We start from the raw sequence: 13,081 nt of genomic DNA, 5'->3' as shown, positions 1-13,081 counted from the left end.
CTCTTAATTGTGTGGATTATAAACACTTAACAAAAATAAGTTAGTGAAAGCAAACTTTTCCACAAGTTAACAGCCAGGTTAAGAGCCCCAGATTCTTTTTCATATATGTGGAAATGTTAGCACTTAAGTATCTATTTAAGAAGAGATGGTTATAGAACCAACACAATAGAACCAAATCAGTTATGCTTCTAAGAGGCAGTGCCATGTCTGCACCTTGAGAGATTCTATGATCAGAATAAACATGCTGGTTACAAGTTCCTTTTTCAGTACCCGTTCTTGTGTTCCCACTTTCTTGGTCTACTTCATGCATCTGGTGGGAAGTTGGTTGCTGCCTATAAAAGTTTACTCTGGCTTTTTGCTGTTTTGCTCTGACTTATTTTCCAACTTCCTTGTGCAGCCATGAGAACTAAAAACGATCTTAAAAGTTGAAAGAGTCAAGAAGTCAATTACTGTGCTGCCCAGTGCATTTGCAGATGCATGGGATACACACTTCACTGCCAATAGAAAATGTCTCTTGCTAGATGATAAGGACTTGGCCAGACCCAGCCAGTGATTCCTGTAGGCATGTGTTTTGTTTCCAAGAGTGGACAGCCATGTGCTTCTGGGAAACTTGCCTGAAGGCAATGGCTCTTCCCTGTTGCTTGCCCCACCCATCACTTGAGGTATATGGCGGTTTTATTTATCTAATGTGACCAGTAACTGTTGATAGAACTATCCCCCATGAATTGCCTAGTCCCTTTTTAAGGCCATCTGGCCATAACCACATATTTTACTGTATGCACAATGGGGGAATGGAACTAGGACTAAGCATGCTTGCCTTAACACATAATGACACGATACTTATTTCTATGTTCTTATGCCATCCTCTGTGTGTACATAAACCTTCTCTCTTGCTTTTCGAGGGTGAGGTGATTCTCTGCTTTGTGTGTAGACTTTCCAGCCAGTAATTTTGTGGACAAAATTTCAGTTTGTGTAGCTGTAGAGGTGCAAGTAGTGTTGGAAGAAATAATTTGGGTCCAGCCATGGAACTCCATCCTAAGGGAAGTCAGGCAGTTCTCTCCCTCCCCCCCATCCCCACCACCCCTTTCCTGTATTCAGCAAACATGTAAATACTTATTTGGCCAATAGTTTTATGAAGGATAGTACTGCTTTTAACATCTGTCTGGTGTGTAGTTTTGAATTGCTTTTACATAATTTTATTGTGAGCCGCCATAGTCTTTTGGGAAGGAAGAGTGGAATATAAATTTGGAATAAATTCACTTTCTAGATGTCAGCTTCAGCCTAAGAGTTGGGTGGCTTTGTCACAAGCCCTTTTTAGCCTGGGCGCTTTCTAACCTTCGATGGAGAGCTACATATTTATATATCCCTATGCATATACACACAATTGGCCTCTAATGGGAAGATCAGCTTTATTTTGAAAGTTCACTTGCATTGAGTATGTAAAAATAGATCCCTGTGTCATCTTCACATGAGATGTCAGACTTGTATGGGTTCTTTCCACTGCCACTGCAAGTATGTATAGAGTTTACACATTTTGACTCATGTGAAACTACAATGAAACAGTTGGAGCTAGCTGAGACTTCCCAGTAAATACATGGGGTTGATGTGGGATTGGGACACTATGTCTTCCAGACCCAAGTTCCGTTATCCCATTATACGGTGCTATCTCTTTAAAAGAAAAGCAGGTGCATTTATTCTTTCTGCATCTAAATTTTGAATAAATTGGGGACTTCCGGGATAGCGCGAACGGGTAATGGCGGATTCTCTCCGAGCTCCGGAGGGAATCGGCTCCGTTGAGGACGGGTCTTGCCGTGCCGGCGACACGGGGGCCCTTAAAAACCGCAGGCGCGGAAGCCTGCGGACTTGGTGACTCGGTGGGCACCCTAAGCGCCCTCCCCGACCCGCGAAGAGCCTTTTTAAAGGCTGCGGAGTGGACTGGGGAGCGGCGTGGTGCTGAGAGTCCATCGCTACCTCGGCGGAGCGAAGCCGCGAGCCATGACCGAAGAGCGCTATCTTTCTTCCTGAAATTGGACTGGAAAATGTAACCCGTGAGTAGAAGGAAATTTCGGCACTAAAAGATTTTATCCTTGAATTTAAGTACGATCGGGGGGACGTGTTAAAAAGGAAGTCCACACTCCCCCCCCCCCACTAAAGGACTTAAAGCAAAGAGAGGACCACTAGGTCGGAAAAGACGCTGGTGTTTAAATAGATAACTTTCATAAATTGGATTAAGAAATATTTGTGCTGGAGAGGAAGAGAGAGGAATTTCAGAGGTCTTTCTTTTTTGGTTGACCCCCCCCCCCTAGACCCGGGAAGTACCCTGTGTGTGAGCCCGAGAAAAAGAACAAGGAGTTTGACAGCTGTCAAAAGAGCTGTCAAACGGGAGACTAAAGATTGGAACTGTGTTAATAATATCTTTTTGGATTAAAAGTGTTACACTAAAAGTGAACTGATTGGAAACAAGGTGACTGTGAACAACAAAGTAACGGATTGCTGGAAAAGAATTGATGGAAACCCCCCTGGAGGGAACTAAAGACATTGCAATGGCTGCAGAAGGAAAAGTATGGGCGGAGATAGAAAGAATGTTTTGTCTTGTGGGAATTCTACAAGAGCACAGTATTCTTATGAGTGAACAATTGATGACCTTCAATCTTGAACTAAACAACTCTGTTGATGACACAAAGTGGATGGAAAAAAACTCTGCAGCTGCAGAAGAAAAGATAATTTTGGAGTTGGGGGAAAAAGAAGAAGAGAGAGGAGAGGAAACGCAAGTGGAAAAAACCAACCAAGAGCCTGCAACCTTTGGAAACAAAGGAAATAAAGAAGATGACCAGTGGATTACAAATCTGCAGAAGGAGAGAAAGATAAAGGAAGAAGCCCCTGGAATAACTCGAATATTGGATTATAAAAAAACAGATAACTATGATTGGGACTTCTTCTTTAGGTTGGAGTATGGGAGACTGATTGATCCTGGCCAGAAACTGCTCTTGGCTGATTCGGAAAGAGGGAAATACGAGGGGTGGGTGGCAGAACCCCCTCGAGAAGAGAACGCCAACAAAATGGACTGCCAACAAAACTGGTGGAGAGGGACCAACTGGGGCTTAAGGGCCTCGGATGTGAGAAATCCGGGCTAAAACGGTTTCTTTTCTTTAAGGACATTGGTTTGGGAAGGGACGGAAACCGGGGAAGGGGGGAGGGGAGAGTAGAGTAGTGAAAATCTGAGATTTAGAATGGGAATATAATGATTTTGGGTTTAACATTTTAAGGAGGGAATTTGTGGGAGAGAATTTAGGCCGACTCTAGGGAAAGTATTTAATGTATAAAGTTGGATAAGTAAAATTGGGCCAAGAAAAAGCAATAAACTTTAAGAAAAGACAAGAATAACATTTAAGAGATGGGAGAAAATAATTTGCTGAGACAATTAATGAAATTGGAAGGTGGAAAGGGGGGTGTGGGGAAGTCAAGGAAAGAAGGGAATGAAAGTAAGTTTATGAAATTATACGTGTTTTGTTGTGTCTTTTTATGTTTGTAGGTCTATTAAAATGTGAAAATCCAATAAAAATTTTATAAAAAAATAAATAAATTTTGAATAAATTAATGTTAAAGCAACACACCATATTGTCTCTTGTTGTATTCTGCATTTTTAAATATTGGCAAGCCTGAACTATTTCAGTTCAGTTTCCTGCAATTTAAGGGGGGTGAGTGAGAAATCTGATTGACATTGGCAATGGCCCAGTTCACACATCACGGTAAGCCATAGTTAATTGCTTACTGTGAATGAGCATCATGCTAGCATGTACTGCCTGATTGCTCCCACTTTGCTCTTCTCCAATAGCATTTGTATTCGTTGCCCTTGCATCCAAATTGGAGGTCATGGTTTGGTTCTCTCTGACAAACAGTTATCATTAAATCATGGTTTATTCTTGGCTTCCTGATCATGGTTGTTAGGAATAAACAAATGATGATCCCAGTTTGGACATAAAATGCAATCCAGGCTTCATGGCTTGTTACTCCTTCTTGTGCCAAAGGAGCAACAAGCGGAGTGACTGGGCACCATGTACCCTGCTTGCTCACAAGCAGCCATTGACCATGGCTTCCTGTGATGTGTGAACTGGGTTTGAGAAATACTTTTACCAGAGATAAGGGCTGAAACAACAACATGGTGCCTTCCCAGATGTTTTGAAATTGCACTCCCATAGGCCACAGGCAGTAGTCAGGAGTGATAGGGACTAGAGTCCATAGTATCAAATGAGTTCAGGTTGTATGGTTTAGCTCTGTCTCCCATGCATATCGTGCACAATATCTTGTAGGCATAGCGTGCCTACAACAGTGTAGGCTGCTTGTGAAAGTGAGCAGGAATGTGGCCAGGCTTGTAGGAAGCTTGTAGGCCAGGCTTGCACTGAAGGCATTGGGGGAGCCATAGTTGAACAGCTGGGCTACAGGTGAGCAACTGTTGTACAGCTCTGGGTGGAGGAACTCTTGTGCTTTCAGCAAATAGCTTGTTAAAGAACCAAATGTTGTTCTTTTTCCTGGCTTTGCTGCTATAGCATGATATTGTTTAAAAGAAATAAAATTAAGCTTCAGTTTGGGGGAATCATATGTCATGTAGATGGTTATTGATACTGAATAATGTTATCTGATAACAAAAGTACACATTTTGCTTGCTGTTTCTCACTGATTAGGTCAGATGCTAAAAAGAGAAACATTGCTTGTGAATTTTGCAGAGTGGTATAAAGCTTGGAGCAAACATCCTTGGGACTGGTGTATGTGTCATTGTATGCTCAAATTATTCCCCTCCCGTTCTTTTTTCCGTTTATTTGTGTTAGGGATGAGGAGAGAAACCAGTATAAGAAAAGTGAATGTAAAATGAGCCCATATTTTGGAAACTACTATTGCTGAGAATATGCAGCAGTTTTCAGTGTTGTTTTTGTAAGATAAATATAGCATAGCACAGTTCAACATGGAAAATTAATACACGCTTTAAAAGCATCTACGTATATATGCAACAGCTGCAGAATGGGAGGTGGGATCTCATTTATATGCAGTTCCAAAGCAATCCAATATTTTTAATATAAGCAAATAAAGTATGTATGTTGCATTCTTGCCACCACCATCTAAATGATGTTGGAAATCTTTCTGGCAGCCATGTCCCCTCCCAACCTTTACTAAGCATTTCCCCATGTGTCTCAAACTTTTGTCATTTGCACTGAGAGCTAGAAACTTTTCTTACTGGTATTGAAAATGAAAAAATTAGGCTTAAAGAGCATATGTACCTAGCAGTCTTCAAGGTATTGTTTTTTGAAATTCTGCCCAGAGAAACTGGGGGGTTCCTGAATGAGAAAATCAGTAATGTTGGGAAATCCTCCCTGAAATGTGTGTCGCCTACAGAAGTCGGACACAGTCACAACAAGTGGGCTGATGGCAAGGCTGAAGTTCCTCAGCAAAGATGTGGAAAATGTTCTCTGAAGGTGGAAAATTTGAAAAACCACTGTAAGCAATTTAGTTTTGTGAGCAGAGGTGCAATATGTTAAAGCGTTCAACCAAATGTAGGATGCAGCAATGGGGGCAGGAATGCTATTTTGCTATCTCTTGCTATTCTGTGATTGTTGAATGAAAGTTAGCACCTTAAAGTTTCTAGTAGACTTTTCATTCTGCAGACAGCTTACTAAACTGGGCTCCATTTCTTCTCCCTGATACTTTTTAAAGGAAGCACTGATGTTTGGGTTTTTAAGCATCCTGTAAAAACAGGAAACTTTTTAAAAGAATAGCATGAAGTAGAATAATGTGGCTGCTTTTGTAGGTATGCCATTGGCTACCTGACTTCCAGTTCTTGCCAGCATGTAGCTGATGCAGGAAGACACAGATTTTTGTCAACCTTCATAATCCCCTCCTACAACAATAAGGGGATAATGATAATGGTTTGTGTTAAGATGGAACGACACCTTACACTCAGCATAATGCTGCCTCTGAAAATGGCAGCTCTGTTGAGTTCTCTCTCCCCTTCTTTCACATTTAGGCTTGTTTCCTTGTGTGGTAGTGATTTCTTCATTTCATGTGTTTCCATGCCAGTGGCAACCAGTGTTGCAGGCTAGGGAATAGCACCATATGATGATATACTACACAAAGCAGTGTGGCTAAGCTTCTGCAGAGAGGGTGTGGTGGAGAGAAACTTGAAGTGGGTCTGTCACTTCTGGCACTAGCACCATGTCAAGGAGAGCATGGCATCTTGCTAGAGTTAACAATTCTGGAGGCAATGTATGTGAAGTGCTTTAAGAGCATCAGTAAGGCTGCCCTGCCCTGCTCTAGTCAACCTATTGCTTGACCTAGTAAGAGAGGATTGAAGCACTTTAGTCTCACTCTGTGCCAATATGCAACTTAGAAAAACAAGTACACATTTTCAACTATGTTGGAGAATAGCTAGGAATAAAAAGGTTTGATTTATGTACCCCCTATTTCCTAGACTAATCATGGGAAAAAGAAATCAAACTTCTCCCTCTCTTCTCCTGCTCCACAATTTTTGTGCCAGATGCTTTTACTTCAGTCCTAAACTGATTCTGTTCCATTGTTGTTCTGTTATTTTTTTCTGAATGTGATTTCCGCCCCAGATGTATCTTTAAAATAATTTGATCTTTTAATTTTGTGTGAGATGTGCCATAAAAAACACCCAAATTGTGGTATAACTGATAGCAAACATTTTTTCAAGTGACTGGCATGTTTTATTCTTGTTCTCTCCCTTTAGCACAAGGCAGAGGTTAAATAGATTGGGATGCAAAATAGCTACAGAGAGGGGGAAATTGCAGGGTGGTGGGATCATATATTGATTTTGCTTTTTGAGTGAATTATATCGCTGCTTGAAAGGAGAAAGTCCTGCCTGGTTCTAGTGTGCTAACATTGAAAGATCAGTTACATAAGAGATTCCTGCCAGGACAGAGCAGATCTGGGGGGATTAGTTTGTGTGTCCTTAAATCAAGACTTGCCTTCATGTAGGGAAAACATATAGGCACGCCTTTCAATCGCTGATGTTCTTAAACATTTCTAAGCATCTGAAGGCAAACAATGTTAATGGTTAAAAGAGATATAAACCCCCTAGTAAATTTTAATCAGTTTGTGTGTGCTCTTGTCAAGGAACAGTCTCTTAACCCTTTTCCCCCCTTTAGGAGAACACTTCCACATACTAGCTTATTTGCTGAGGACCCCTCTGTTGCTGAGCATTCTGGGGCTGGGACAAGATGTTCTCAGTTCCCCTGAGCCATTATTTCTTGCCATCATCCCACAAAAACTGTGTGTGCTGTAAAATACCATGCAGTTTAATTTTACTGGGGGAACTGGTAGTGGTGGGCAAGCTTTCTGGGAAGCTTGGTCATCATTCTTGTTCCAGATAAGCCCTTGTTTTACATAAAAGGCTAGAAAATAAAATATAAATGTCTGCTAGAAATCTGATGTTAAAATCTGGAATAATCTACTGTGGACAGCACAAGAACATAATAGAACTATGATGCCAACTTAAAGATGGACTAAAGTTAATTTTGGAAGGTGTAGTTTGGGTCATTGCCTATATGATTCCTGAAGGTTTCTTCCCCCACCTCATGGACAAGGTGTTTTCACTGGTGTGGAAGTACATGTACAGTATCTTGCATGAGCAGGTTGACTGCTCAGTACAACACAATGCAAGTGCCATGCCCTGCTGCATGTACCACCACTGTGCAGAAGTGTCTTGGATCCTCCAGGGTGGGGCAGAATACACAAAGTGGCCCACTGGGGTCGGAGCACAATCCACACCACCATATATGACTATGTTTTAAGTTATTTCCCTTCCTCAGAGGCCTAATTAGATTCTGCAGTGAGATGAGATGAGATGTTGGGTGGTGTGGCCTTGTCATTTGGACCTGTTTGCTCTGCAGGTGCTTTTCTGTTGCAAGCTTGCTCTGGCCTGCTGTGATATAGATTGCATCAGTAAACAATGTGCTCGCAGCTGGTGGGGGTTTGCCCTGCTTTTGTTGCCCGGGATCAGGCTGCATATTGCCTTGGTCTTTTCAGCTCCACATGAATTATCTATTTGGTATATATTATGGAAATTGCATACACGTGGCAGCATAACTTATTAGGGTTGTCGACTAATTGCATATTTGAGTGGATTGATTACATTTAAATAAGTATGTTCTAAAGAAGCTGCGAGCAATCTTTTATTTTCTCAAGATATTGCAGATGCTGTGCCATTAGGGAGTATTCATCAAAATCCAGTCTTAGAAAACTTAACCAGTCCTAGCTAACTTCTGATTTTCCCTTTTCTTTTATACCAGCAGAATTTATTGTTCTTCATGGAGTTGCATCTGCAAACTTAAGTACTAATAATTTTACACAATAGAATTATTTAGCACTGTGGTTGGTATTTTTTTAAGCAATAGGTTGGTGCTTTACATAGCATAAGCCAGGGTCCAGATGCTAGCTGACCCAGGACCACGGCATTCTCAACATTCTTTGGGGAGGGGAGCCCTCTTCCATTTCTCCGCCTGAGTAAAAATCCAAAATAAACCCCACCACACACAATAGATCATAAGTCAGTGGGAATCATACCCACTTATGTTAGAATTGTTCCTGGCCCCCAGCCATTTCCCATTACGCCACTATGCAGAAAGATTGCTTTCTTTAAAAGTCTGAATAAAAACAACCTCTGGTTTTCTTCTCCCCTCTGTGCAAACTTAGGAAGGTATATTTAACACAGTCATTTCAAAAAATCAGCTGTGGAATTATCTTCTGCCCATTCTTAAATTTTCTTACTTACAAACTTACATTTTCTCTGGCCAATCCAGGCTTTTGTCCCCTGTAAAAAACTAGTATGCAATCTCCTCCTGGAGTTTCTTATCACTTCTCACGGAAAGGCAAGAGAGAGATATCTTCTCCCTTGGGATATTCTCTTCCATCTAAACAGGAGGCAGGGCCAGCTGAAGTTTGGCTTCTCAGGAGGGCTCTTCAGTCTCACTGATAGGCTCTGCCTAGCGACTGTGATGCTGGGTCTCAATTTGTTCTGAAAAAGTGCTGATTTCTGTATTTTCCCCTTTTAATTGTTGTTTTCTTCTTCCCTTCTGACATAACTGTCGTAGTTGAGGAAGTACTTACCTTATGAGCAGTGCAGTCATGGAGCTTCAAGTTCCTACCAGACTGCCATCCCAAAGAATTCTGTGCCTGATAGCAGCCCTTAGGAAGTTAGGAGAAATGTGCCACCTCTTTGCATCCATTTCATTAAAGGTCTTTGAAGGGGTAGTGCTAGGGAACTCTTGTTTCCTAGCTAGAATGTGAATTGTATTCTCATTTTACATTTAGGAATGTCTTCTGTTTCTGTGGCCATCATGCTATCAAAAGATACTTAAGGCAGTATTTCTCAAGGTCATCAATGCATTGGAAACCTTTTCCTCCCACCCAGACCTAAGCTAAGGTGATCGGAAGTTCATATATATCATTTATAAACTTTTTCAAAAAGCATCATACAAAGCAGTAAATTTATCATCAAAAATGTTAAATTGACAACAACATTGAGAAAGCATAACAATATACAGCCGTAACAAGTGTCTGCAGGCCAAGAAATGTTAACTTAAATGCCAAACAATCTAGTTATTTATTTTTCTGGCATATCTGCTCTGACAAAAGACCCACAGGGCTCAGTAGAATTTAATAAATGTGTATGAGTACTGTACTGAGATTGCAGCCGTGGTGAACAAAAATATCTGAATTAAAATAGTGGAATGCAGGCTTTTGGGGAGACTGTTTTACAATGTAGGTGCTATGGCAGAGAAAGCTCTAATGTAGCCTTCTCCAGCCCTTCAGATACTGCTAACTAAAACTCCCATCAGCTCCAGCCAGAACAACCATTCCTAATATGAAGGAATCAGAAGAATCATGTGGGTTAATAAACTCCCAAAAGTACACTGCTTGGTCACAAATGCAAAACGTAAGATATTTCTGAAAGGTACCATATATAAGAATAGAATCTGTGGAGAAGTCATTTGTGTCTTCTCAAGACTCTTAAGAAAATTTTAGCAATGAAGGAGAATTGTGGGAAGCACCCCCAGATTATTGGATAACACTGAAGGCTTTGCATTTGCTCTTCATGTCCCAAAGCCATCTGAGGACCTTTTAAATGTGAACTCTGCAGCTCCTCAAGACAGTTCTGCTTCTAACATGTCTCTTACTTTCTTTCCAGCTTCCAAAATGTCCACAGATGGGGGCTTTGGTTCAGGAGGGAACAGTGATGCCCAGCAATGCCTTCAGTCTTTTTGGCCTCGGGTCATGGAGGAGATTCGAAATCTAACAGTGGTAAGTTATTTCATTAAAAAAAACAACCCCAGAACTTTCAGGTGATATTTGCAGCATTATTGAGGAGGAGTTATTGTCCACCAGATTAGTTTCATCTACAAGGGATTGCTGCCTTCTCAAGGGGTGGGGGGTGGGGGGAGAAAGATTGAATTTCTGATTTTGTTGGTAACTGTGTCTTTACCTCCAATAAACTCAGCAATACAAGCAGGGGGTCATAGAACTGTAGAGTTAGAGGAGATCCCGAGGGTCACCTATTCCAACCCCTGGCAATGCAAGAATGTCAGCTAAGCATCCATGACAGATGGTCATCCAACCTCTGCTTAAAAATGTCTGATGGAGGAGAGGCCACCACCTCTCATGGGAGTCTGTTCCACTGTCAAACAGCTCTGACTTTCAGAAAGTTCTTCCTGATGTTTAGTCAGAACCTCCTTTCCTGTGCCTTGAAGCCATTGGCTTGGGTCCAACCCTCTGGAGCAGGGGAAAACAAGTTTGCTCCATCTTCCATGCAGCATCCCTTTCACAAGAGAGAATTGCTTCCTATGCTGCCTTTTTGCGAAGCTTTGCAGTACAGAGAAGATTCTACGAGGGACCACATCTGTAGAGTTGGATTCTGTGTAGGGGCAAGTCTATAATATTTGCCTTTCCGGGGGTATGATTTGCTCAGTTCTCTTATTGAACATAACACAAAGAAATGCAGTGTTTTTTGTGTGTCCAGTAACAGAACGTAGCTCCATGCCTACCCATAGAACAGGGGTCAGCAAACTTCCTCAGGGGGCCAGTCCACTGTCCCTCAGACCTTGTGGAGGGCTGGACTATAATTCCTATGCACACTGCGAGGGGGGCAAGTAGTCCTCCAAATTTATGAAGAGGTTTGGACCTGTTTGTTGAAAATTTTACCTTAGAGATTAATCAGTATTAGAGTCTTGATATAATTGTAAATAAACCCTAGAGCCCACCTTGGAACCAGCAGGCTAAAGATAAATTTCCCATTTGGATCTGATGCTTAGAGCTGCATTTTTGGAGGCCAGTGGAAAGATATTGATGCATAAAAATCAGAATTAATTATGTTCCTTTAGTAAACATAGCTTTGACATGTAGGAGCTGCAAGTCTGAGATTTCAGCTCAGTGGTAAAAAGTCTTCTGCAGCTTTCCAAAAAGGGGCAGTTTTTGGGTGCGGGTTTTTGGGGGTTTTTTAGTACTCTGGACACGTGAGTCAATTTATTACACTGTGAATGAACAAAACAGTGAATGTCAAGCTATAACCCTTCTGCCTGAGTGGAAATTTTAATAGGGACTGTGGAAGAAAGATAATTACAAAAAAGCCCTCTACAGCTATACTCTGTTTATAATCATTGCTGAAATTACGTCTTGTACAGCCAGTCCACTAAATGTTCCTCTATGCAAATAGAGGTCTTGATTTGCCTGTACTATGCAATTGGCAGGTGTACAAAATGTTCAGATTCTGCTGCTGTTTGATGTGACCTCAGTGTCTGTTGTTGGGCTATATGTATCCAATGAAATCAATGGGCCCAAGTCCCACTTCAGTCATATGCCTGGTCTGGGTGTGAGACAGAGGCATTGGTTTGTATTTCATGCTAGTCCTGCTCAGAGTAGACCCATTTAAATAAGTGAAAATGATAGTGTTCAGTCCTTTAATTTCAGTGTGACTACTGAGTCAAATTGAGTTGGATACAACTCTTACTGATGGTATCCCTCTTGGTTGTTCTGAGAGTTCAGTAGAAGAAAATCTTTCTTTCTTTCTCCCATATTTTTCTAGCTTAAGGAGACTACCGTATTTTTCGCTCTATAACACGCAGATTTTTTTCTCCTAAAAAGGAAGGGGAAATGTCTGTGCGTGTTATGCAGCGAATGTGTGGTCCCTGGAGCCGAAAAATAAGGCAAAAATCAAACCGCGCTTCAGGGAGAAGGGAACTCCGTGAGAGAGAAAGCTGTTGCTTTCCTGCATTCTGCCTCAGGGTCTTACTGCCCACCCTGCTCTGTTTCGTTGCTGTGTTTGCTCAAACGGAACAAAGAGCAGGGAAAGCCCCTCCCCTCCAGGCAAGTAGAGAGGAAAGCAGAGCGTCGCTCTATCCTGTCCCTGCTCCGGAGGGAACAATGTTTGTGAAGGGAAGAGAGATTACAGGTTTGGCTTAAAATTCTGATTTGACTTCCTGCTTTTTGTTTTTGGAGACACACAGCATTCAAATATGCTTTCTTCCATTTAAAAGGATGAAATCCTTAAACAGTGGCTGGCTTGTGTGGGTGGGTGGGGGGAAACTTTTGCCTTCCTTTCCTCACGTTATAGCCCTCTCCTGCATTCTTAGCCTTCTGTGTTTTTCCTTCCCTCCCCACTTAAAATGTGGTTACAAAGCATGGATCACCATGGATCCTCAGGATCTTTGCATTGGGTCACCCCAAATTCACCATCAGAGCACACAGCATGTCCATGGCTACAGCCTGCCCCCCCAAAATCACACACCCATTGTTGCCTGGGGCTGCAATGGTGCAAAAACGTGGTTACAAAGCATGGATCCACATGGATCCTCAGGATCTTTGCATTGGGTCAGCCAAAATTCACCATCAGAGCACATAGCATGTCCATGGCTACAGCCTGCCCCCCAAAAATCACACACCCATTGTTGCCTGGGGCTGCAATGGTGCAAAAACGTGGTTACAAAGCATGGATCCACATGGATCCTCAGGATCTTTGCATTGGGTCAGCCAAAATTCACCATCAGAGCACATAGCATGTCCATGGCTACAGCCTGTC

The 13,081-nt window shown here is 41.9% G+C and overlaps 1 protein-coding gene across 4 annotated transcripts in view; it reads left to right on the top strand.

Annotated features, from left to right (window-relative positions):
* NFYC (nuclear transcription factor Y subunit gamma) overlaps positions 1 to 13,081 on the top strand; it is a 53,733-nt gene that overhangs the window by 20,429 nt on the left and 20,223 nt on the right. For 3 of the 4 annotated variants that reach the window (XM_083511651.1, XM_083511650.1, XM_083511652.1), the window contains one exon: positions 10,199 to 10,311. In XM_083511651.1, coding sequence (XP_083367777.1) covers positions 10,207 to 10,311 — 105 coding nt within the window. In that variant the 5' untranslated portion in view covers positions 10,199 to 10,206. Of the gene's footprint in view, positions 1 to 5,393; positions 5,491 to 10,198; positions 10,312 to 13,081 lie in introns of those variants that run through there. The other variant, XM_083511649.1, reaches the window with a different exon arrangement.

The sequence above is a fragment of the Podarcis liolepis genome, assembly GCF_965112155.1.
Source record: "Podarcis liolepis genome assembly, chromosome: 7".
NCBI classification, from domain to species: domain Eukaryota; kingdom Metazoa; phylum Chordata; class Lepidosauria; order Squamata; family Lacertidae; genus Podarcis; species Podarcis liolepis.
The sequence above is the reverse complement of the archived record's forward strand: the minus strand, read 5'-3'. Positions and strand labels throughout refer to the sequence as shown.